The sequence below is a fragment of the Coturnix japonica genome, chromosome 1, assembly GCF_001577835.2.
Source record: "Coturnix japonica isolate 7356 chromosome 1, Coturnix japonica 2.1, whole genome shotgun sequence".
NCBI classification, from domain to species: Eukaryota; Metazoa; Chordata; class Aves; order Galliformes; family Phasianidae; genus Coturnix; species Coturnix japonica.
This window is the reverse complement of record NC_029516.1, coordinates 33226997-33253880: the sequence shown is the minus strand read 5'-3', so window position 1 is coordinate 33253880 and position 26884 is coordinate 33226997. Positions and strand designations below refer to the sequence as shown.

Here is a 26884-nt window from a genome sequence, read left to right as displayed (position 1 = left end):
TGGGATCCAGCCCATAATGTAAAATAGGACAAGTGTGCACAGCCATGCCAAAGTGGAGCACACCATGAGAAAAAAAGAGGCTCAATCTCTCCAGCCTAAAATATTTTCTAAGTTTAATTTCAGTGAGGAGTAGCATATGACAAGGAACATATTTTTGAGCTGAACAGTGGGAGTTGGTTTAGCTTAATACACTTTCTGAAGTGTGCTATCACTATGACAAATATATACCTTCATGAGGACAGCTTCACTAGAAAGCATTACTGATAAGAATCACAGAGAAAGGGAAGGAAAATGCAGCTTTTGCAGACCTGATCCTGAATCTGGAAATTTTATGTTTTAAACACAGAAGCAGATGGCATTTGAATATATTAGATGCAAGGAAAGGGGGGAATTATAAGCACAGCCAGGGAGAACAGGAAAAGTAAGTTTAGCAGTATTTGCCAGAGACCTCCCCAGTTTTTTGTTGTTTTCTCCCCCCCAAGTGATTCTTTTAATGTCCATATATCATTTTAAGAAGCTTTCCAGCATGCGTTAAAAAAAAAAAAAAAAAAAAAAGGAAAAGTATCTACAGCAACAGTTCACTTATTTTAATGAAAGTTGTTCAGCCATCTTAATATTTTCATCTTTATGCTGAAAATCATTGGTTTCTTTAATGCGAAAATGAAGTTGCTTCAGGCAAGGTGCTGCAAACACAGCATACTTGATTGCATTAGGATATCTTTTCAGTTACAATATCCTTAGTGAAAGCAATAAAAGGTGAGCACGTACATCCCTTTGAATTTCAGTAGCTTACAGAAACTACCTAGTACAGGTGGAAGGTTTATAGAACTAAGCCAACAAAATCTAGGCAGCAGCAATAGGTTTATTCAGCTTGGTAGTTATACAGTTCTTCACATCTTTTGTACAGACAGAAATCTGTGGCCTATTTAAGTCCCCCTTTAATGTGTTATAATCTTTTCATGACACTGTCATAATCTCTTGAAAGAAACTCCTCATGCCCTTTGATGATATATGAAAATATCTGCTTTATGTCTGTGTCTATGTGGTTGGCTTTTTTACAGCACAGAAGATAGATGTGAAAGCTCATTTTATACATCTGCATACAGACTTCTAACTATTTCTAACATTCAGGATGCTGGTTACTTTCCTGTGACTCTCACAGCACTGCATAACTCTTAAAAAATAAAAATAATAATTGTATAGAATTTTTCTGTGAGCTCCTCTCACTTGTTTTCTTTGCAGAGCATAATATCCCCCATAAAGAAGAATGATTGTTCTTGGTAGGACAATTAAGGACCTTGATGTCACAGTGAGAGTGAATAATGTCAAGATTTTAAAATACACATGCAAATTTCAAGCTAGGCATTAAAAAAAAAAAAAAAAAAAAAAAAAAATTGAACAGAAGCAAATGCAAGTCAGTTTAAGAGTCAACGGACAAAGTGCTTTCTCATTGGTTTTGCCCAGTGAAACTTCTTTCTCAAAGTGTTAAGTTTAATGCCTTCAAACCAGCATCTAGTGGAAAGCAAACTTTGTCATAATACCACATGGAGGGCACAACAAGCTATGCCAAGGAAGACCAGTCCTTCTAACACTGAAAACCTGGAGAGCTACTAAGAATCCTTCTCCGATGCTGCAGAAAAACAAAACAAAAAAAAAATCCAATTAACTTGTGGTTTTTTTTTTTATTTTCATTTACGAATGATATTGATTTTAAAAACAATTAATATCACGCATTCTTATAAATCCTAATCAGCATGAAAATGATGGTAGTGTTTTCAAAATTGCTGTGGAGTCAATTGTAATCTCTGGGGGGAAAAAATGAATGCAGTGTAAGTACTGTTGAAATCTCCTTTTGCTCTTATCTTTTAGTCTTTCTGCATGGAAGTTGTCATTCCAGCCACTAAGGGCGTCTAAATAAGTAGAAGTTTCAGAGCACATTTTAAAATACAGCAAAGCCTTAAAACACAGATCTAATGACTCTTCAAATGTCAGCTCTACCTAGGAGAAGGTAGACAGGGAGCTAAGCAAACTATTAACGGCTCTAAGTACTGGGAGTGAGGAGAAAAGCCAAGAGAAATCTCCTCAAAGCCTCTCTAGCCTGTGTGAACTGAAAAAGTAGGCTATACTGGTGTTCCTCTGCGAGTTTAAATCTAAATAAGCTGCACATCTTAAATAAGGTTCTGAACAGGCTTTGGCATGGCATTAACTCTTTCAGGTTTGGAGAGCCAGTGCAGTAACCTACAGCACCCAGCAAGCATTGACACAAGGTAGAGCTGAAGCAAGTACAGAACAAACCTGTTTAGACTGAAAGAAAGAGTTCACTGTAACCATTTATAACTCCTGTTAGACTCATTTGAACTTGCTTCTGAGTCTGGCAGAAACTTGGTCGTCTTCACTTTCAAATGAAATGCAAGAGACCCAATAACCACAGTGCTGAAAGGAAAGACAGTACCACTGAAATGTACCGCTGTTCCCATAAGTACAACTACTCATTTCAATCAATTCACAACAAAAAGCCTGAGCAAAAAAATAAAATCATCTGCACTAAAACTGAAGATAATTGCCTGATTGAGCTATTTTGGTGTTGGATGTGGACCAGTATGAAGCAGCAACATAATCTGACATAGCTTTGCTTATTTTTCTTCAGCAAAATACCTTGACATTATTGAGCCTTGTTTCTGATGGAGGAAAGACTCTACTTTACACACAGTGCAGAAAAACCCCTATTTGGCAGAACTCCGCCTAGTACCCTTGGTTTATCTCCCTGTTTATATGTAAACTGGACCTTTTCTTACAATAAACCATTTTATTTTAAATTTATCATATGACTTTTCAAAGATACAGCAAGTGAAGTAATTCCTCACAGAACTTTCATGTTTACTCAAATAGTGCCATTGTAACCATTCTTCTGTTAGTCTCTTAGCTGTGTTATACTGTTATTCTGTTGTGGATACACAGCCATCTTGACAGGGCTTTTTAAAAACCATTTACTGCAGAAGTGAACTATTTGTTTCATTAGGCTAGCAGTCATTTCCCTTTTCCATCAGCGGACAATACACTCAAACACATTGTATAACATTTCCACAACATATTCCACATGTAGAGACTGTCATATTTCTAACTCTCACACCAGCCTAATTCTAAGAAGACAGACCGCTATGTCCTTTTATGTTCTCCTTAGTGCTCTAATTAACCAACTTAGACCAACTGCACTACCTACTTCTATTCAACCTGAATATTATAGCAATTATTATTAAAAGGAAACTCATCATTTTGCACTTCCTACTGCAAATCCAGTCTTTTTCCATACTGACCAGGAATCCACATGCAAATCTATGTCACCTAATTTCATCACATCTCCATTATATCACTTTCTCTTTCTTCCCAACACTTCTATACTTGCTTTTTTCCCCTCAATATAACAATACTGCCAGCATCCTAATTTTTGAAGTGCCATGCTATGCCCATAAAGTAGCTCTCCCAATACAGCCCCCATCTTATTACAAAAACTGCAGTTCCCAATGCCTATGCAAACACGAAACTCATTGTAGGGAGGTGGCCTAAGCTGCTTTTCTGAAAGCTTCTTCAAAATATAGTGAAGTTACAGGTAAAAAAAGGTTGTAGTTGCTGGTGAAAGCTTGATGAACTTTCTGAACTCTCAGACATAGAGTTATTAACAATCTTCAGTAGGCTCTTAAAAAAATACCATGTTGGACACGGTCAAGAAGGTTCCTGCTCCAACAATACTGTTTTACAGCAGAGATCACAATTATTCTTGAAAATCTGGTATTCATAAGTGAACATCTCTGGAGAAGAACAGTGTGATTAAGCTAAGAAACAATCACTTGCAACCCTGGAGAAGACAATCACAGATGACAGCTCTGCTGTAACAGAGTGAAAAGAGCGATAATGAAAACTACTTTAGCCATGGCTATCTGAAAAGTATTTTATATTCCTGCATTTTTAGATAGTTAACTCTCACTTACCAAGCAGAATTTCACACATTTTCCTGGGAGTTGCCAGAATTTCTGTAGAGTTTCTGCATCTATTAAGCACTTTTTCATGTTTTATAACTTCTGTGAAAGGATTCATCCCATCTTTCAGCCATCTAACAATCAGATGTCAAATTTCAACTAGCCAGATTTCCTCTCTCTGCAGTTAGCAAAGATACCTCCACTGGTACCTCTGTGCAGATGAATCATTTCTGCTAATTGTGGGGTAAAAAACAGCATCTTTTTCTAAAGGCACCTACATTTCTTACAAGGTAAAGTACTTGGAGCAGACATTGCTTTCAGACTGCTAAAGTTCAGTGCATCCACTTCTACACTGTTGTCAACTGCTCGGATGCTTTACTTACAAGAAACGTAGAAAAAAGTCTCTTTAAATGCACAGGAAGGATTGAGCATGACGCATTGTCATGATTCAAATAGCTCTGGCATTTCTGTAACGTCTCCAACAATGCCACGTTTTATAGCAATCTCATAACAGCATCACCTTCTCCCATTTTCTTAATTAATTATTTAAAAGCCAACTGGTGTCATAAGATGATTTAGCTGAGTAGCCAATGGGGATGCTGTCAGATTTGGGCACCTTTTTTATTTTTACTATAGATTGACTGAACAGCATTACTGGCTATAATGCTACCACTGAGCATTTTCCTTGTTTGAGAGGTTTGGATTCTATTCATGGCCTAATTAAGAGGGCAGAGCAATATCTACATAAGGAAAACAAAACATTCCACTAGAAGAGGATTATTTCCACCAGTGCCTATTCATTTTATTCAATATAAACCTGCTTTATTTCTCCATGTCATTTCTCTTGACTCCTACAAACTCTATCAGATTGAAGCTTGGGTTATGCTAAGTCATGGAAGGGAGACCAGCTTCCTCTCAATAAGTTTCTGAAACCATTTTCAATGCCTGTTATGATCTGTACTGTACTAATTGCTGGAAGGCACCAGCTTACCATTTATCATAGTTTATAGCAATACAGTAAGACAAAGTCCATAGAATACTATTTTTCCCTTTTTTTCTTAACATCCTGCTATGGTGATGTTTGTTTATTTCAGTTTAGTAACTCACAGCTCCTTTTCATACTTCAAAGCACTATTCAGAGAAAAACATTGTCTTTTGCTATGGCTGGAGCAGAAATTTTTCTCTCTGGAGAGCTGACCAGTTGCTGTTTTGAAGCGCTCAGAGTTTAGAAATGTTAAAAAAGAAAAGCAGTCTCAAAACAGAAGCTGCAAAGGTCAAGGTAAAAGTGACATAATTGGTTCTGTGTACAAATGCTCTGTATCAACCAAAATGTGTGCAGAGCCACCAGACACGTTTCAAATAGCCATCCAAAGAAAATTCTGACTCTACTACTTAAACGTGGATGATAGCCCCATTTGAGATGCTTCAAGTTATTAAAAATATCCATGTGGACCTGTCAGGCATGAAATTGTCACGGACCAACAGCATCTCATTTGGAGGCCATGAAGAGCAGGAACTAGAGGTATTCAGGATATTCCAAGGCATTTTAAACACTATGAGATAACTATGTTTAGGCAAATGAATCGAGTCCTTAGTGCCTGCCCTCCCACCTTTCTCATTCCAGAAGTCAAATGCCCTACCTCCAGGGCATCGCTCTTTCTGCAGTTCTTCCTTCAAGATTCAGAACACTGTAAAATACACCACTCATTCAGACTTTATTAAGTTTAGTGTTCCTTTCCCTTTCTCCTACAGGGTTGTGATGGATTGTTTCTCAGAGAAAGACTGGAAATATTTCAAAAAGATTATCTGCAGCTCAGATAGAAACTGTAAACCTGAACTCATAAGAATGCCATGAAACTCTACAAGCCCTTGGCTAGAGGTTAGATCAGATCAACATCTCGTGAATTTTCAGGTTGGCAACCTCTCAGTCAAAAGGGAACCAAAGAAATAATTGACAATCGCTTTCAACTACTGTTAAAACAAGACCAGAAAAGTATTGCTTACAGTTTTCATTTTATAGGTAGACAAAGAAAAATGAGCCAACTTGGGGTAATACAGCAATTCCACATAAGAGCTGAACAAGTGGCAGGAAGAGGCACCTTTTAGGGACAAAGACCAAAGGAAAGGGTAGGAATTGTGAAACTCGGTAGAACTAACACACAGAATGCTGGCAAGAACATGGAGTTAGGTTAGACAGGAGAAAGAACAACTAAAGGAAATTCAGAAAGCAGTAAGAGTAGAAAAGAGTGCAGATGAAGGGGACAGCAGGCCAGAAAGCAATATTCTAATGAACACGTTGGGAAAATGTTAGTCAAGGTAATGGTAAAACAATCAAACAAAAATGATCAGCAAATCATTTGGCCACCATACAGCACCATCCCAACATTTTATTCTGGACCTCCAATGCATCACACTGCAAGAGGCAACATCACTTTCTCTCACCAATATATTCACTGTCAGCAATCAGGAAACAGATCAGATATACGTGAGTTTCCTTTAAAAATCAAAACAGTTCCCCTTTAAGCCACTTCCTTACATGGCTGACCAACTTCTTACACTGTAGGAAACTGTATAAAATCCTCTACAATACACTTCAATATCTGAACTCTGTCCTTCAAAAATATTCTAAGGGTAAATGTTAATGGCCCAATTTTGTCTTCCATTGTGCAGTGTACTAACTGAACCTTTGGAAAAACACTTTCTGAGACTGCATTCAAAACTTCAAAGTGTTTTGTGCTGTATAATGAAAACAAGACCATATCATTTTTGCACAAACAAGGTAATTAGATCCTTGAACACACCCTTAAAAAACAAAACAAAAAAAACCCACACTAAATTATCCTAAATAACCTTAAAGTTTCCATGAAGTAATTCTGCAGAGAAAAAGATTTCCCCAACTCCTTAAAAATATATCTTTTTTTTTTTTCTAAGATATATTTTAACTCGCACACCACATTGCAGCATTTATAGATTAAATAAATATTGATTCATCTCTACAACCCTCAAGACAAACCAGCAAAAGTATTTACTTTGTCTATCCTTTTTCTATATATAAAACTCAATTCACCAACTGTTCATCCTTCCCCTGCCAGGACTCTTATAAGGGTTGCTTGCTGCTCAGAAAGTAATGCCTCCTGTGTTATTATGTTGGCCTGTGATACCGGAGGTATAGCAGTTGGGGTTGAACCTTCCCACCAGTATTCCATTATACTTCGTTGCCATAAGACAGATGGCAGCAGAGGAATAGTCAGACAGAATGGCACCTGGCATGGAACTGCATAGGAAGCAAAGGTGTATAACTGATTCCTCCAAGTGGAAAAAATGACAACCACTGACATTCACTGATGCTTGCTGAACATCTGTGGAAATCAAGTGGTGGCTGTGAGCACAGCAAGGCGGTGGGTGGTGTGTTGCAGCAGTTGTGACAGCAACATGAAAGAAGAGCTTTGCAGATAGATGGCTATGCAGATTTTTACCAGTGTGGCACATGGGCTCTTGTTCACTGCTGGCAAAAACACATAGCTAATGGTAGTGGCCATGTTCAAAAATAGTGCTTTATAGCTGAGAATTTGCTCCATCAAATAGAGTTATTGTGCTCTTCCCACCTGTTGTAGTTTCCATTGAAATAAATAGGAAACATTACTTTCAGAGCTACCTATGTATTTGTTCACATTTTCCTCTGGACCTATGGATTGTATCGACAACCTCTTTTGACAAGTTTCACAAATCTACCACCTGCCCCAGTAACTACAATCTTTTTGTGCTCTCTGCACCTGTCTCAAGTCAACCTCACAGCATGGCCCTTTACTCTTCCCTGGAAGAGACAGCCAGCCCCTCCACACCATGTCATTCACTGCTTTAAGAGTCACAACCATCCAAGTGTGAAAAGCTTTTGCTAACCTAATCATTCCCCACAGGAAAACCATTCCAGACTTAGAGATCCCTGCAAGAAAAACACTCTGCATATATGAAGAAAATGTTTTGTGTAGTGCAAACTGGATTAAAACTAGATATGTGACACAAATACAGAAATGTATTTTATATTCAATATCCACAGAAACACAATTAAAAACCCTACAGCATATCTTTTCAGAATTAAGTAAAATCCAATGCCTTATCCACCCCTCATTTTAACTACTATTTATAATGATGTTTTATTGGGAAAATTGGGTATTTTTAAAGACTAGAATTATTTTTCAGAAATGAAATTCATACAAGAGCTATTAGTTTAAAATCCCACATGATCGTCTTCAAGTTCAGAGTATGATATGGAAGAAAACTGCATATCTACAAGTTAAGTATAACTTTTAAAGGTGGAAATTGGTTATTCAAATGAGAAAAACCCCTATTTCACATTCATTACCAAAATTCAATTCAATTGGCAAACACATCTACTGTCCCAGCATACTCAGAAGTCATCAGAGGTCAGAAAAGTCAGAACAAGTCCTAAAAATGTTTGTCAGTGGGTGACAAAATGGTTCCCCCGTATTCTCCACAGTTTCTGATAACCATAATATCTGCCAACATCTCAGAGAAGCCCACAGCAGGCAACAGCAACCACAAATATCTGACAGTAAATAAGTACAGCAGAAAAGCCTGGTCAAAGGACAGGCAAATAGTCAAAACCATTAGGACAAAATGGTTCCTGTACAGAATCCTAGCTAATTTACTACAAAAAGGGACGTCAAATTTACAAATGAACACTGGTCCCTCTGATAAAGCAACATTTTCAAAGCCTAAGTGCCCTCAGATATGCTATGTAGACAGAAACCTTACTGAAGTACACAATGCTTTGCAATGTGACAAAAGTACACCATGTAACAGCCCTGAAGTTCTTTGCTTCAGAAAGCACAGGCATGTTTTCTGCACCCAAGCATTCTCACAATGAGCATTCCTTCAACAGCTGTAGACAATGCTATTTTTTTTTCTCTTCTTTGACCTCTCAGATAAGACTTCTAAATATTACTTAAATACTTATACTTACTTATATTCTAAATATATACTACTGTAAAACCTCTATTGTAGAAACAATGCAGTATTTTCATCTTCTATTCATCTGCCATAATATTGTTTCCAGTCTTCCACTTTCCAGTAAAAATAAGTAATTAAATACCAGCACTCAATGATGTTACAGGCAATAGTATATTCTTAAGCTTAGAGATCTAACATTCTCTTGAACCAGGAACAAAGTACTTCACATTCAATTCAAATTTTCAAAAAATATTTACATCACCGAGACTGTGTTAGAATTTTCCATATTTTACATTAACATTCCTTTACACTAAATAAATTTTACTCTGTTATGGCATAATAAAATTTGCAAACTATTTTGTAAGGATACTACAGGATAGCTCAAGTTTTCACACAGTACTTCCTATCAACACAATTTTACGATGAACACTTGATGGAAAAAATGTATTTTCCACTTGTGATTACTACTCCCCAGTCTGTTGCAAAGAGATCCAAACTTGAGCTTACTCATTTCCAATAAGATAGTTTTAAAAGAAATGCAACAGCATAATGATATCTTATAAATCACGTTGAGTTGAAAGGACATATGTTGCTATTGTGAAAGACATTCTGAAACAGAAACAGCCACTACTGCCTGCTGTTACCCAGCCTCCACAGTAAACTATGTGAAGTAACGATCAGAGTCCCACTGCTCTTCATTTATATTCAGATAAAAGTTTTTGATCATAGTTTTCCTTCTAAATTTTTGGTACCAGTAAGCCTGTAACTTACAATATGAAGTCACCATTACATACCTGAAACCATGAATCAGAGGATACACAGGAAATCTAATGCACATGCCATGTTTAAATCTGTTTGCATATACCACCAGGAGAACACTGCCTGTAACCCATCATTTAAAGAGAACAAGAAACAAATGCCAAAGCATCCCTATAAAATATTCATGCAACACCCTCATCTAGCAACATCAATTACTTTATCTATCTCCTGCATCGTTAGTTGTAAGTCTAATAACACTACTCAGCAGGCAAAGGATTTAATGAAATAGACCCTGAGCTCCTGGGAGGATCACCTGTGGTTCCAACTCCAACACTTCTGATCAAATACAAGTTTCCTTCCTGCTGCTGAGCAATAGGCTTTCCTGGATCTTGATCAAACATGCCCCTAAGTAGGGAAGGTGTAATAATACAGTGTAAAATATTCAACTGTATTGGTGAAAAAAATGATTGTGGTGAAAGGGAGGAAGAGAGGAAACTATTTTGAAAAAAGAGAAATCAACAGCTTCTACTTTAGGTGACTTAAGCTGCAAAAACCAGTTTACAGCAATTATTTCAGCAAGCTACAACACAATTAAACATATGTTAACCATCAAAAATAAACTACATAAACAAGCATGCCAGATACTTCTTTACACAGTTAGAGGTTCCCATTTTCTACAAGTACTCTCAATTCTGCTCCCTATCTAAAGCAAAGACATCAAGATACAAATATTACGAAATAAGCACTTCTCAATGGCTTCCTAATGAAAGTAAGGCTCAAAATAAACAACACTTAATAAATAAATAAATAAATAAGAAACTCATCAGTGAAAGCTGCCAAGTTCTCTTCCCAGTGTTTCACTGCCTAACGAGCCCCAGTGCTGTCTGCTTCCTGCTCCTTTCAGTGCAAGACTGTAGAAGGGACAATTTGACTTCCTTTCCCCTCCAGGAAAGAGAAAAAAAAATCCTTACCCTTCTAAGTTAGCCTAAATATTCCTTACTTTGAAGTCTAGCGCATTTCAGTCATGAATTTCCCTTAAACAAGAAGGCATTTCCTGGGCTCTGCATGAACTTCACATTCTAGGGAAAATCTTACCTAATTTTGGCAGGGAATAGGGCACTTTAAAATAATCTTCATAAAATTCAATGAGTCTTCTTGTAATATTTAGGGCATAGTCTCCTGATCCTCTTCGGATTGCATCAGGCCTCGCGTACAATCGTACCTGTTAAAGAACAAAGTGAAATACTGATCATTTTAGTGCCTGGATAAGAAAGTTAAGCTACCTGCAGCGGTGAACTTTTCTAAGGTTGTTGTGAGGTGGCAGGTTTATTCACCTGTCTCCAAACATTACTGCCATACATTTGTCAAAACACACTGCAGCTGAAAATCATAACATACACAACTAAGGTTAAAAAGTTGAGAAGTCAAAATCTCCTGCATATTTATGATGCCAAATAGAAGAATTAACACTGCTTGCATCAAAATACTTAAAGAAAACACTTACATGTGTTTGCTAGAGATATGATGGTAGAGTGGATTAGTATAATGGTTCTCTGCCTACACTGAATGTAGGCAAGATGCAGTGGCTCAGTAGGAGAGAAGTTCATGGTTTGTTAAAGGCACATTATATGAAACTCTGAAAGTATTAGCAGACTGTGAAGAAAAAAAAATCATTCTCCTTTCTTTTCTCTGGCAGTGATACAGTTATCCTCGATGAGCTACATAAGACTGCAAAAACATCTATTTATTAGCTCATTCATGTACACAAATAATTAACATTCCCCAGTCTTACTTGACTGCTTCAGGCCTCTGTTTTCAGACTGCAGTGAGTTAAAGCTGCTTATACAAGCTGCTGTGTTCAGCGTACAGAACTGCTCACACATCTGACTACACAGAGCACCAAACGTGCTGACCAGCGCACATTCAATGAACAAGGTAACACAAAGCATCATGATGCCATCCATTATTCCCAGTCTTTCTGTTCTTCAGTGCTTCCTTATGGCAAAGACAACATAGAGCTTATGACAACTGTTAACCACAAAGGCTCAGAAAGGAGGACCACTTTTGATACTCCTCCCTCACACACAGCATGACTGCCTCAACAGGGAGGGGCAGAAGTATGCTCTGTCTGCAGTGGCTGGGGCGGAAGGCCTCTCCCTGCAGTTCACAATGACCAGAAAAAAATGAGACTCTACAAAAACAGTTCTAATAATAATACAAGTCTCTACTACTTCCCATGGAAGGATTAAATCCCACCCAGGGTTCCAAGGAAAGCAGCAGGGCAGAAATCAGAAAATACCAGTGCAAACATGAAGTGGAAATATCAGTTTTGAAATATTTCTAAATGTTCTATTTGGGACCAAGAAAAACCCATGGGATTTTCAGCTTCAGTGAAAGCATTACTAAACAGTGCTTTGCAGCTCATTTTCTGAACCAGTTCAGTTACCCAAGTAGAACTCAGACGTTAAACCTCAATACAATGTACCTGTCAATTCTGCCTTATTCCATTCTCGCTTTCTGGGGGGTATTCCGTCATCATTCTTTGCTGCTAACTATCTCCATCATGATATTTATATCTTTGTATCATATTACAGAGCCAGTGCACAATCAGCCATAATAGTTACAATTTGTAAGGTAAAATGGATAACACTGTGTAACTTAATGAGACATGTAATAATGAAGACTTTTCATAATCACCACCTGAAAGCATATAAAACATCACCAGAACTCCTCCAAGTCACTACTTCCATTTATTGCTTCCTTCCAAAGTTTACGGTGGCTTTATTTTAGACATTCCCTGTCTGCTAAGTTAAGTGTATTTTCTAAAACCAGAGACTAACCACAGCTGCAAATTAAAGCTTCTTGAAACTTTTAGTTTACGAAAAGATGGTAAGAACTGCAATTAGATTTGTGATGAACATTGTCATGTATCATTAAACCTTTTTACACAATTTTGCATAATTGTTTTACTGGCATAGTTAACGGTATCAGTGTATTAGAAAAAGAAGACTCAGTCAACCAAGTATGCAAAAAAATCATTCAGTCTGGCAGTGGCCAAATGTATCCATTATGAAAAACTGGACAGCAGAAGGGAATAAAAAAAAAAAAAAATGAATAAAGACATACAAGAAAAATCAAAGTTCACCACACTGCATTACAATAAGTGTCTTCTGGCAAATGCAGAAAAGGTGTTTAAAGATGTTAAAAGATTGGAGCCAGGTACCAAAACTCAAATAACGCTGCAAATTTTCATTTTCTATCTACTTAGTGTTGAGCATGGTTTCATTTGTCCTGTAAAGTTTCCCTGGTGCCTTTCCACCTGCCTAGCACAGCTCCAGACTGACAGTGCTGCACTGCTGAACACAGAGATCACACCTAAGCTTGAACACGGTTCAGAAATTATCTGTGTCTTTGCCCAGGTCTCTCATGGGCATTCCCAGGTATGCCAGCTATCTTCTAATGCCAGGAAAGAGCCATCCGAAATGCAGTTAATGCTGATACTTTCCTGTACAACACATCTTCTTTGGCTGCTTCACCGGATAGTTATTAGTCTGTTTGCCTAATACCAGGAGAGACCTAATTTTAACTTCTCTCACTTTCTTAAAAGAATTAAATATTGCACATCCCAAAAACATACCCTAAGCACCTCTTCATGGGCTTTTCTGAACAACAGCGGCTGCATGATGGTGTAGTCTTCATTTAACACATTTAACACACAATGGGTGGCATTACCCAGAAAATAATTCAAAATTCTGTCCAGAAATTGTGTAAAAGGAAACAAAGGAGTGAAAAGTAACCAGGCAGTAGGGATAATACTCATGCCAGAAGGACACTCACTCTACTAGGAGCTGCCTTCCACTTGAACAGCCTCAGAACATAAAACGTATGAAGGAACCCTAAGACTCAGAAAATTACCCCTAGGTTAGCAGATGGAATGCAGACATTCTGTAGCATTAAGCAATACAGCCTGTAGGGCGTTCAGACAGTGCTCTAACAAGAAGCTTCAGCAGATAAAACAGAATGAAGATTAAGAGATTTGTGTTTAGCATATTTTTTGTTTGTTTGTTTACTGCTCTCACTTCAGAAGGCAGATAAGCAGCATTACTTTATAAGTATGTTGGACTGAACAACAATGCATAATTATTACATATTTTCCCACCGGCTGTTTGATCATTATGCTAAGAATTTGATTTTACATTAATTTAAATAATAAACAAGAAGAAACTTTTCTGCAGGGTCAGACCTAAATATAAATAAAAGTAGTATGTGTCCTGCTAAGAAAGATAAAGAGGCTTCTGGACTAGCTGCATAATTCATAGAATACCGCAACAGCACATGTAAGAGTATAAGGACCATTCAAAAAGAAAGGGCACACAGCATTGATATTCACTTAGAAATAATGTTTTCTGATTTCTTCAGCTTTCTTCTCTATTTTTGCTCCCTTAACTGGATCTCACACACATTCTTACACATGTAGATCTGAACACCATTTAAAACTAGATACAAAGAAGACTAATCTGTTTTACAACCTGAGCTAGTGCTTTAGATGCGTGCTCTATTTTTCCTACCAAAGAGTATATGCTGACTCCATGAGTAGAGATAGAAAGATGCCCTGGAAGACTTGCAAAGACTCCTTCACAGTAAGGGTGGTCATCCAAACTAAATAATAAAGTCTCTTCTTGAATGTTTCAAAGACATCCTTTTATCTTCCTAACCTCTCATAGAAACTTAATCAGTACCTTTAGAAGACCATTTTGATAGAGACCTAAGACAAAACTACAAATTATCTGCCTTTGTCAAACGTACTCACATCCAGTTCATGACCTTGTCTTCCACCAGAATCAGTATAATTACTTGCTTACGTCTGGCTGTATCATAATGAATGTCTATGCAGTGGTAAAAGACCAGTGCTCACAGTTTTCAGGAGCTCAGAACTGCATGGACAATGTAAGGCATAATTCTTCATACCATTAATAACTACAGAACACAACAGCAGACAGCTTTAGCCACAGAGTGAAGGATTTTTAAAAGTTTATAAAGGTTCATTGTAAGACAACCCACACAACTTATTTCCTTTTGCACACCTGTGCAGTCCATGATTATATCATTACATGATGTCTTTCACTACGTGACATTTGGCTCTTTCAAGATTAGAGTTATTTGATTTTTATTACCTTTTCTATATGGTAACCTCAGAGTACGCTACAGCCCTGCAAATATTACTGAAGCTCTTTTCTACAAGCTTTGCAAGATTAAATGATATTATTACTTTCAAGTAAGAAAGTAGATAACAAAGGAAGACAGAGTTATTCTGGGTAGTTATCTTGACACCTCACCATGTTAAGTATACTCAGGATTTTTATTGCACACACTTAAAGTACCGTTCTCATTGCATCTTACTGCAGTAATGAACCCTACACAGCTCTGAGTTTGGTGACGGGTATAGAAGAGCATTCATAGCACATGATTTGTGACTAAATGACAGTGTTAGTTTATATAATTTGTTCAGAGGCAGAGACAGTGGGGAAATTCCAAGACAGAACTCAGCCTCAGGACCACCTGACATCCTGCACCAAGCTTCTTCCAAGGGTGGTGATGAATAAGGTGGGGACCATTGACACAACAGGCATATTCACTACACAGTGGTGCTGTCCTGATGCTGCATTGCTCCTCCTGTGTCTGAAGAAGTTAAGAGTTTATAAATGAAACTGCTGCACCGCATATTTTCTCCTTCTTTTCTAGCATGAGCAAAACAGCACTGCTACCCCTGGTTTCCTTTCAAGAAGCACTGGGTTAATTTCATTAGAACTTTAGATAATGACAATACAACAACCACAATCAGATACCAACATGGAAAAATCATCCCTAAAGATTAGTTTTAAAGTATCAGTTACCTAACTCAGGTTCTTTGAATGACTTTGGCAGCATTATCAATTAAAACATAAAACATCCCCCAGACTTGTATGGCAAATTTCATTCACCTGTTGTAAGCACTCAATAGTCTCCACCTCTGTTTTTATTCAAAAGAATTTGTTGCATAAAAACTTGAGTTTCAGAAATAATTTCTACATATTATGACAGCTTACACAGTGTCTTTAATATTTCAACATTTGATACTTGAAATATATCAAAGCAGTTTAAAAATATCTGCAATACCAGGTCTTCAAATTAGATAAATTCGGTCAAGAGCTGTTCCCCAGAGTGATGGGTTGTTATGATATATGCTAAGAAACATGTAACAGATTTAGAACAAACTGCATCTAACCAAAGGTAGGCTATTAAATACTGTGTATGAGAAAAATCTTCCTGTCTGCTGCGAAAATTATTCATCAACAAGAAAGTCAGCACTTAAAAGACTTGTTCTTATTACTTCACAGAGTTTCAAAGAAGATATGAATTAGTAACTATATACAAGGTACAATGGACAAATTCTAACAAGTACAAATAGTAATAGCAGTGAAAATTATTCTGGTGAAATGTGTATTCACTAAAAATGTTTCCAGTGTACCAAAGACTAGCAATAACTTCAGAACATAACAAACAGAGGAAGGTGTTAATATGAAGTAGAACTGTTCTGTTTTTACATTTTCAAAATGCATCTTTGTTCAAAAAAAAAGGATGAAATGGATGAAGAATGATAAGAAAAAATCATTTTTTCCCCACTCTGTGAAATATTTGGGGTCAAACTGAAGGCTTTTTTCAACATGGAATACATTCTACATTTTAGCAGAGTATCAAAATATATTATTTACAGATATCCAATTGAAAAGGGACTGTTGTTCAACCTCCTGCCTTTGTAGGAATCACCAAAGACAAAGGATGATCAAAGAGAATGTACGTATGTTTCCCCTCTGGCATGAGGGGAAGACACAACCAACTTTTGCTAGAGGTGCCAAAAGCCTGAATCTGCTCCCCCAGGGAATTAAGGAAGCTTGGCAGAAATCAGGATGTTACAGGAAGATGCCTGCAGGCCTGAAGTGTACCACACACCAGAGCCTACTGCTTGTTTTAAATTCAACATCCACTTTTACATTTAAAACTAACTTTTAAAGACATCATTCTCTATGCCATCTTTTTGTTTCGTGTGCATTCCTTTTGAAAAATTTTCACTCTTGCAGTAGTATTATCTCCTTAGTGGAGGGGCACCTTGCTTGATTTCAAGGTGAATTGGTTGGCTTGGTTTGTTGTTTTTAGATTTATTTCAACAGTGAGGAAATTGTGCCATGAGGAAAACAGTTCTCTGCTGCTTGTAAGCATCCCAATATAGAGTTTACATAGTGATGACTATTGTTACATCTCTGCCATAACCCAGGGTACAAGTTTACTGATCACAATAATCCCACATATAAGTTCATCCAAGAATTTCTAGATTCGGTTTTCAAGATATGTAAACTGCGAAATAATTCTTAAATTCTTATTTTCTTTAAATCTTTAATCCATCTTTTCCATGATCTAAAGCTCCAATTGCTATCACTGTCTTCACTGATGCCCTTGGGGGAGTTATAGCTCACTCAATGAGAAACACTACTCCAAGCGAACAAAATGCACCTCTGTTTTAACAAGGGAAAGCTTGTGAGAACAGATGGCTTATTGGGCTCTAATGACCTAACATAACACCTGTTGAACTCAATGGAATGATTCCCATTAACTACTGAGGTTTTAAATCTGGAGGAGACAAGGCATGATCAGCTCAATCCCTGGGGTATGGATGCTTTCTCCAAGACAACTTTCACCAACAGCAGATGCCCTGTTTCTGGTTCACGCTTTCAGATCACCAATTCAGTAGTCATTATGCATGGGAAAGAAGGAGGAGGGGGAAAAAAAAACAAAAAAAAACAAACAAAAACCACCACATCTTAGGAATGCCAGAGATCATTTAGGCAAACTTGACACCCACAAGTCCATGGACCCAAATGGGATGCATCCAAAAGTGCTGCAGTAGCTGGTGGATGTTACTAGTAGGCCACTCTGCATTACCTCTGAAAGGTAATGGAGAAGATGAGAGAGAACCAAGGACTGGAAGGAAGCCAGCATCACTCCAGTCTTCTAAAAGGTCAAGGAGGAAGAAACTGAAGGCCAGCCAGCCTTTCCTCCAACCCTAGAAACGTGACAGAACAGCTCATTTTGGATGTCATTTCTAAGCATATGGAGGAAAATAAGGTGATCAGGAGTAGTCAGCATAGATTCACCATGCCTTCTATGATGGAAGATGAGGGGAGAGTAGTGGAAAAAGCCTATATTGACTTCAGTGAGGCTTTTGATATTGTCCTCCCTAACATTCTCATAGATAAGATTGGGAAATATGGGTTAAATGAGTGGATCCTGCATAACATGCTCTAAGTGACTCTGCTTGGACAAGGTGGTTGGATCTGATGGCCTCCAGAGGTCCCTGCCAACCTCAACAATCCTGTGTGTGTGTGTGTGTGTCAGAAAAAAACATCCGTGCGCCAATTCTCTGGTCATGACCACTGATTATTTAGATCATGGGAAACACAATCACTGATTGGATATTATATTTATATCACACATTAGATGAGGAAAATAGGTCTCCGCTGCCTGTAAGCATTCTGACAAACTTTACAAAGTAATGGCCATTCATTTGTCTCTGCCACAGCATCAGGAACAAAAAGACTGGCTTTGATGCCAGGAAGGGGAGAAAAAGCATCTATAATCCCATCCCTCAGTTCACACCATCTGATACCATAGGCATTCTCACACAACAGACTTCCCAAAGTACTCTGACCCACAGAGAGCTTTTGCCTACACCACACCATATAGGACTATGAGGCCACAACTGACCTAAATTTCACTCTCTGTCCTTTAACTTGGCAACATTACAGCAACTTTCTAAGTGAATGTGGCTGATGTTCCAAGGATGGAATCTATTTAGCTGTCATGTATAATCCCCATTTTTCTATCTTTGCTCTGAATGGACTGAGAACAAATGAGAGTACAGCAATTGACCAAAGGTCAGATGACAGCTTTAGATCTTGTTTTCTCAGACAAACATAGACTAGGTAATGTGGTATCAACATGGAAATCCACAATTAAGATAGTTTCCCCTCCCACTAACTTCAAGCAGAATTAAAAGTAACTTTGTCAGGTGTTTTAAGCAGTTCAGAGTGCTCTCACATTACAAAACAGATGTTTCTGCACATCAGCTGGTATCAGCAATATCGTCCTGGGAATAATGTTTGTTCTTTAATCTCTTCCTCAAAGCTAGCAGACTACACATAAAGCACAGCTTCTTGGAAGGCCTCTCCAGACTCACTCTTATCATCTGTGTGGCAATACCCACAGGCTCAGCCCAGCACTTGTACATCTGGGGTCTAACTCACAATGATTTAAAAAAAATCTCAGTTCAGGAACATACTTACGCATATGTTAAATTTTAAGTACATCTTTAACCTTAAGCATGAACTTAAGTATTTCAGCAGGTTCTAACATTTCAATAGAGTAGCAGCTTAAGAATTTTATTAAGGGGGAGGAAATAGTCTTATGCTCTTTACTTGAAGATCTGTAGTACTCCTGTAGCAAGTGAAAGCTGTAAACATGTGTAATTACTCTGTACTTAAAAGCCTTTATTACTTCCTAATTTGAGATCTCTTATTTTACTCACTGATTGTACTCCAGGTACAGGTAGTGTTTTTATTAACATTACAGAGATGAAGTTCACATTTATACATTTAATACAATAGATTTTCCTGTTCTTCCTGCTACCTCCTTCACTGGGTAACTTCTGCAAATTTAGTGTCACATCTCAAGCATGTTTTAAAATCTGATAAATTCAGAAGACATTGACATCATATTCTCTACATAAGTAAATAAGCTACAAGCCGAGCTCCACTAAGAAAGAGTATGAGTTATTTCACTTGCGTGTGTAACTCCATGAGTTTTGTCTGCTCAAATGCAATAAATTTTACAATGGAGCAAGGAAGAAGAAAATGGAGAGAGAAAAAAAAAAAATGAGAGAAGTAGCTGTAGCAAAATATCAAATCTGCTGTAGTGAACATATTTAAACTTGATAATGGAGAAAAAAAAAAAAAGACAGAAAAAAATGCCTTATTTCAATCTCCCATTCGTTATTCATCATGGACAATACCCAAAAGAGACTGTACAGTAATGAAATGTGCTCACTGAATACCAAAGGGACAGATCAGCTTTATAAGGAAGTTTTCCTCCAAACTCAGAGTAGACACGCACATAACTACTCTGCGCCTTCTCAGATAAAATATTTGTTGTTATAAGTATATTCCCTCTATGCTTTTTTCAGTTTGTTTTTTAAAGATAGGTGGAAATCATAACCCGTTGCTTTCTAGAAGAAACACTATTTTGTGGAGGTTGGGTGCAACCTTCTTGAAGTAAACAAACACCATCTCTGCATGCTCATTCAAGGCAGCTTTAAATGGCTTAATAAGCCAGCTGAAATAACAGAACTGATCACTATAAATAATGTTTGTAGAAGGGAAGCAGTCATGGACGGAGTTACAGCAATAAAGAGGTTTCTCTGGAAACTAAATGCAAACACAGAGGTCCCTGAACTTTGCTGCAGGACAAAAGGAAAGAGGCTGAGAGCAAATGTGACCCTGAAAGAGGAAGAAGAGAAAGAAACTTCTGAAACAGCTCAGCTGCCAGTGAGAAAATGAGGACTATCAAACAAAGAAATTGTCTGGTATTTTCATAATAAAAGAGACTTGTGTGCATCTCCTTTCCAAATAAACATGTGTAAGGGAAGCATCTAGTTGCCTCATCAATTTCTCATCTGAACAAAACAAATCCCAGTGTTTGCTGACTGCTGGAGCCAAAGGTGCAACAATATATTCCCCTAGCAGGCAAAACTGTCATGCAGACATGCTGCCATTTCTAACTTGAGAAGAGATCATAAAATACTTTCAGAAGTTAATGAGCTGCACTCGTATATAAATCCAACCAATGCTCAACTGGCATAAAATAAAATACTGACTGTATCACTGACCATAGTGTCATTACAATAATTTAGAGCGCTCAGGATCTGTACCGTACTGCTGAAATAGCTCAGGGACAGAAAGTGAACATGTTAACAACTAACGTGTAGCAAATGTAATTACAGGTGCCATTTCAGAGCCATTTAAGTCAACCAAGACTGCCACTATCCCACCCCTTCACACAGTCATTCAGCCTTGACTCTTCCTACATATATATCAGCACTCATTTCATCACAGAATAAGCTTTCAGACATGAGTGGAGTAAATGCATCAACCAAACAGGTAGTATCTAGGCGATCCAACTTCACTGCTTAAACAGCCTTGACATGTTAGTGCCTGATGATGGGAGAATGGCTTCTTCCTCCAAGAAGGCCTTTCGCAGTAGACATATACCAAAGCTTTACATCAGTTTCCACATCTTTTGGATTGACTGGGACCGGAATTTAAAATAATTCTCTTATTCAAACAATTTTGCATTGCCTATTTTATACTCAAATGGATGACATCATACATCATTCATAAATAATTTTTCATCCACCTTTGGATAAAAAAAATGAGAGTTAGAAAAGCATACAAGTTTAACAAAAGTGCTAAAAAGTGACCTAAATCATTCAACAAACTATACAGTATAACCAATTTCATACATCTAGAGACTGCAATTCCATCTGAAATTATAATCTGCAACTATTATAACTGATGATTTGTATTTTGGCATTGAAGGCCATCAACATGACAGCAAGGCGTTACTGTGCTAATCTAGTTATATAAATAAGAGCAAGGATTGACTGTTATTCTCTGTCTATAAAAAACAGGTTCCTTAATTTCACTCATGTCTAATAACAACCCTTCCACACCCATAACATCTTTCATTAAGTGGCTACTGTTCTGAGACTATTTAGCTTTATTGGGAAAGGATATGTTCTTACCCACTTGAAAGAATTACAGTTAATAGTTTTTAGCTAAGTGGTCCCCCACAAAATAGCCACTAAGAAACATGCGTCAATTGTCCAAATATTGCTAAGTAAGTGGAGTGGAGGCAAGACTGTCCGCAACAACAGATTATGGCAAAGGTATGGCAGTGCTTTCACATTCCTCATTAATTCAGCAAAACCTCACTGGAAGTCTGGTGAGGATAAACTTTGACAAACACAAAATATATTTACAGGAAACCCTCATCAGTGTAATAATAATCTTGTGATAAACAAAACATAACAAAGCACAGCCCTAAGAAAATGCATTTACTCAATACATAGCTAGTAGTAACAGAAATGAGCTAAAGTAGTACAGGGAATTATTTTGTGACCTAAAGCAAAACTTAATAGAAAAACTGTTCGCAAAGTAAACAGATTAGTACTGTAAAGTGCTCTACAGTTTGAAACTTGTTGGCTCAGAGAGAAGTCAACACTTCAAACAGGTCTTTGCATTGTGCTGGAGTCAGCCTATAACACTTCTCCACAAACTGGCCCTTAAGAGGGAGAAAAATTTGCATGTGGGAGATGTTGTGCTCCGACTGCTATAAAATCCACAACAAAAGCAAAAGCAGTTAACATCAATAACAGCAGCAACCATATTAACAGCAAGAGGTTCTTCAGGCTAAAACCTTGTCAGAACAGAGACGCAGCTTTTGCCCACTACAAGCAAAATCTATAAATCATGAAATAGGAAAACAAGAAATCATTATTTTTTTCATATGGATATCTACTAAATTTTTTTTTCTAAAAAAACTCTCCAAATCAATGGAAAAAATATAAAAACTTTAAAAAAAGAGTAAAAAACAGAAAAGCTGCCTGTGTTAGTAGCATCCAAATATTTTTGCACAGCTACCCTCTGACAAAGCCGCAGGCAGAACAAGCACTTCAACCAAAGAAGATAAATTGGTGGAGGTGGTTATCTATTAATGTCCCAACTTACAGCTAGAAGGATTCCAGCCCTATTCTGGACATACCAGTCTCAGGATAAAACATGGGAATGGAGGGGGTATGGAAGGCAGGGGAAAGCAAATTATAATTGTAAATAGAGAAAGCAAAATAGAAGGGCTGAATCAATTAGAATACTATTACGATTTGAGGACTTCCATCTGAGAAAGATCAAGGCCACAACCAGGGATCAAAGTGATTAACCACCTAGCCAGCAGAGACACAGATGAGAAGCAGCAGATCATGCATACCCAAAAAATGTGAATTGGCAAATAGATGATTTTTGCTGCTTAAGAGAGAAGCTGTAAAATCTAACTATTCTGACATATACAAACTTGGACAAAGCCAATACAGATGTCTAAGATCTACAGAACATATAACAGCATATTGTTTATATTAAAATTAAAACAATATTAAATATTTAACTGCAGAGCTAATCAAATCCCTTCCAGAATACAGAAAGTTCAGATATTTATGACTATGAAATATCACTTTTGCACATTTTGTCACTCAAGTTATGTTCTCCATCTTAAAATGTCTGCTATTTGTACAGGATATTTCCTACCAGAAAGAGGCTAATGAATCATTGTTATTACCTGCACACCTATGGAAAAAGTTGATTACTGATTTCCTAACAATTTCTGATTATAGCTCAAATGCCATGCCTGGCTTACAGCTACCAGTCAGCTCACCAGCTGACATCTTTATTCACAGTGGACTGTTAGAATGCGTTAGATGAATAAACTTATAAATAAACAGGATAATGTCTAAGGAAAAGAAAACAGGATTAGAAACACATTAAAAAAAATAATAATAATGTGTGATTCCAGAGCAATTCCTTCATGAGGAAGTTAACTTGCACAAAATGAAAGAGAATCATAGAATGGTTTGGGTTGGAAGGCACCCTTAAGATCACCTACTTCCATCCCCTGCTATAGGAGGGATACCTTCCTCTAGACTAGGTTGCTCACAGCTCCGTCCAACCTGGTCTTGAGTGCTTCCACAGAGGGGTCAATCACAAACTCTTCAGGCAACCCATTCCAGTGTATTAACACCCTCACAGTAAACAATTCCATCCTGAAACATGCAGTCCAACAGATCATAGTCAGACAGAAAGAAGAAAAAGGTTTCCCAAACCAGGCTTTCCAAACTTGCTGCAAGCTAGGTAGTCACAGTGCTGGCCAAACTGAAGTCTGAAGTGTTAAAGAGGCAACAAATCAGGCAAACAGAAAGCCAGAATTTTGTGGAATTTTTGCCACAATCATTCCTTTACTTCCTAGTTCATCTAAACAGACTTCACAGATGCATTCCTTTGCTGACACTGGAGCAGATTGCTGTTGTTTAGTCCTTCCTTCCCTTTTCTCAGCTGCAGCAGAAAGCTATTCCCCTGCTTAGCTTCCAGCTGACACTCATGTCAATGTAACAGCTTCATTAGTCTTTCTTTTTAACACTTGCTTTGAGCTTAAGATAACATTCCCTCTCATGAGACATACCCTAACTGCACAGTACAAAGCAAACCTTTAAAATGGCAGGCTTTGTTTACTCTCATATCCGCACCTATAGAATAAAGTGTTTACAGCCAGAGGATTTGTACCTCCAGGTATCCATATTAAAAAACATTAAAGCAACTTATTGCAGGTAATACCAAGAGTGTACAAGCAGAAAGCAAAAGCATTTCCACCCTTGACCAACTAGCAACATGGACAAATGCAAAATCATTTGGAAGCTTCCACGGAATATACACACTGCAAAGGATGAAGGAGGAACTTCATAAGAAAGCTTTCTCCAGGTTCAGTGTATTTCAGAGTAGACCTCCTACAGTTTTGTTTCCTAAATTTCTGGTGCTCGGCTGCTGTTGGCAGGACAGCCAGTGAGAAGAACAAATGGTCTGACCTACGCCTCAAGACTCCATACTCTAATCAGCAAGAAGCAGGAGTTTGCTCTTGAAAATTTGATTTCTCTAAGACTCAAACTGCAACTAATGCACCGGGATGGGGGAAGGTTATTAAAAAGAGAACAGGGACTGAAGGAGCTTGGCAGAGAAAGTATGAACTAATATGCAATTGAGAGTCTTCAGATCAGCCTCTGAAGCGAAGGAAGCTGCTACCAGAAGCTTCTAAGGAAAACATCTGCATAAATACCACTGACTAATATTCTGCTGCAAGTGCTGCCTATAGCTCTCAAGCATTTTAGAGGCAGTAACAACAAGCTATCTACTGTGCTTTTCCCATGAGGGTCTTTGAAGCCACAGTCTCCTATTAGACAGAGCAAAGAAAAAAAGATGAGGGAGCAAGAATGAAATCCCAGGGAGAAGCATCATTGCTGGTTTCTGTGCTCATAGTGCTGACTGATTCCTTCTTAAATGAAAGGACAAAGTGTAAAGCCCTCCCTGGTTCAAAAACCAGCTAGACTCATTGTGAGTGCCCCGAAGGATGAAGCCTACGAGCTTGATGCTGCAGTTGGTATCCAGCTGTGGTATTTCAGGGCCTTCCAGCCAGTTGCTGCTCCCAAATGCCTCTATGCATTACCCTTACAAATCCAAGCAGGCCTCCAGACTTTTACTGCATTTGATCTTTGCCCAGCTTACTCACAAAAAAAAAAAAAAATCAGCAGGTTAGTAGGTCAGAGATAATGTTAAACGACTGCCTGGATACTTCACCTCTGGTTTTCTTCTCAGCAAAATGGAAAGGCATCATTAATGGGGAAAAAAGAAAAAAAAAAAAACAACACAGCAACAACATCAAACAAAAAAATAACTATCCACAAGTCACTATGGGTCTGTAGATGGTGAGCTTGGCCTCAGAAACCAATAAGCTTTCAGAAGAGGGCACATGGAAGCATGGGTGACTGCTACAGAGCAGGGTGCAGAGGCAGGCAGGCTAGCATTGCTGCATCACACAGACGCAGATCTGCATCAGAGCTAATGAGCCTCGACACACAGCACAGCAAATGGCCCAGGATGTGACGCTCTGCTGACACTGTTATCCCACTCTGTTTCAGAGGCAGCTAAATCAGTGCCAATTAAGGGATCACTGTGCTGTACTCGAACTGTACTCTGCTGAGGATTACTCACCTTCCCCTACAAGAAAAGATGTGCTTCTACACCAACGCAAGAACAGGGTCAAATATGAGCTATACAACAGCTGTAGGTCAGCTCAACAGCCATCATTCTCCACATTCTTTTCCATCACTTTCAGCATCCTTATGCCATATCACAAGCCCTGAAGCATCAGAAAACACCGCTCCATTGGTCTTCCCCAAACTAAGTTTCACTGATGCACTTATACATTTTACCAGGCAGGCTTACATCAGACCTGAGAAGTAACTCTGAATTATGACTTTGACTTGGTCATTACTGTCGAGATTACTGAGAGTTTTTCAGATTCTCAAGAACTAGACGTCCTGAAATCTCTAGGACAGCATCAAATGGAAATAAACCATTTTAATAGCTGACCTTTGAGCTCATAAAAGAAATGAAGTATCTTCAAAATACCTACTTTTTTTAGTGTATGGAACCAACGTCTAAGCTGCAAATTACAGAAACAGATCAAGTCACCCTCATAAACGAGCCAGTAAGCATAGCAATGAAAAGATTTTATACCCTTCATTCCCTTTTAGTCCTACAGTTTAGAAAGATGAGCCAGAAAAGGAAGTATGAGTTGAAGAAATTGTCTACACTGTTTAAAACTTGATCTGCAATGTGCCTCCTCCCATGTTACATAAAATTATCATACTGTACAGTCTCTACATACAGAATCACAGACTCATAGGGGTTGGAATGGACCTCCAGATATCATCGAATCCAACCCCCCTGCCAAAGCAGGTTCCCTACACCAGGTTGCACAGCTCAGCATCCAGGTGGGTCTCGGATATATCCAGAGAAGGAGACTCCACAACCCCACTGGGCAGCCTGTTCCAGTGCTCCGTCACCCTCACTGTAAAGAAGTTCTTGTGCAAAATACACCTGAGTGGTATTTCTGCACCTCACTTAAGTGGGTACATTACCTATCCTGTTGGCTTATATACCAGTAGCTTTCCTAGCTGCACTCTGCACTGCATTCATACTGCTGTATTTAAAGTTTTAAAATCTAGAACAGTCATTTTCAATTCAAGTATTTAAGAAGGATAGGAACGTATAGAAGAATGTGACAATTCTGCCTCCTCTGTAATTTCCATGATGGAGTCAGTGGTATCCTCCGTTCATTCTGTGGTGGTGGAATGAATGCCACAACAAGTTTGTACATTTTAATCTACTCTGTTAAGGAAAAGAAAACAAATGAACAAACAAACAAAAAAAGTC

The 26884-nt window shown here is 38.0% G+C and overlaps 1 protein-coding gene across 1 annotated transcript in view; it reads right to left on the bottom strand.

The window, feature by feature from the left end:
• TRHDE (thyrotropin releasing hormone degrading enzyme) overlaps positions 1-26884 on the bottom strand; it is a 208118-nt gene that overhangs the window by 158856 nt on the left and 22378 nt on the right. Inside the window, exon 3 of the mRNA XM_015855777.2 lies at positions 10800-10926. Within this exon, the coding sequence (XP_015711263.1) occupies positions 10800-10926 (127 nt within the window). The remainder of the gene's footprint in view (positions 1-10799; positions 10927-26884) is intronic.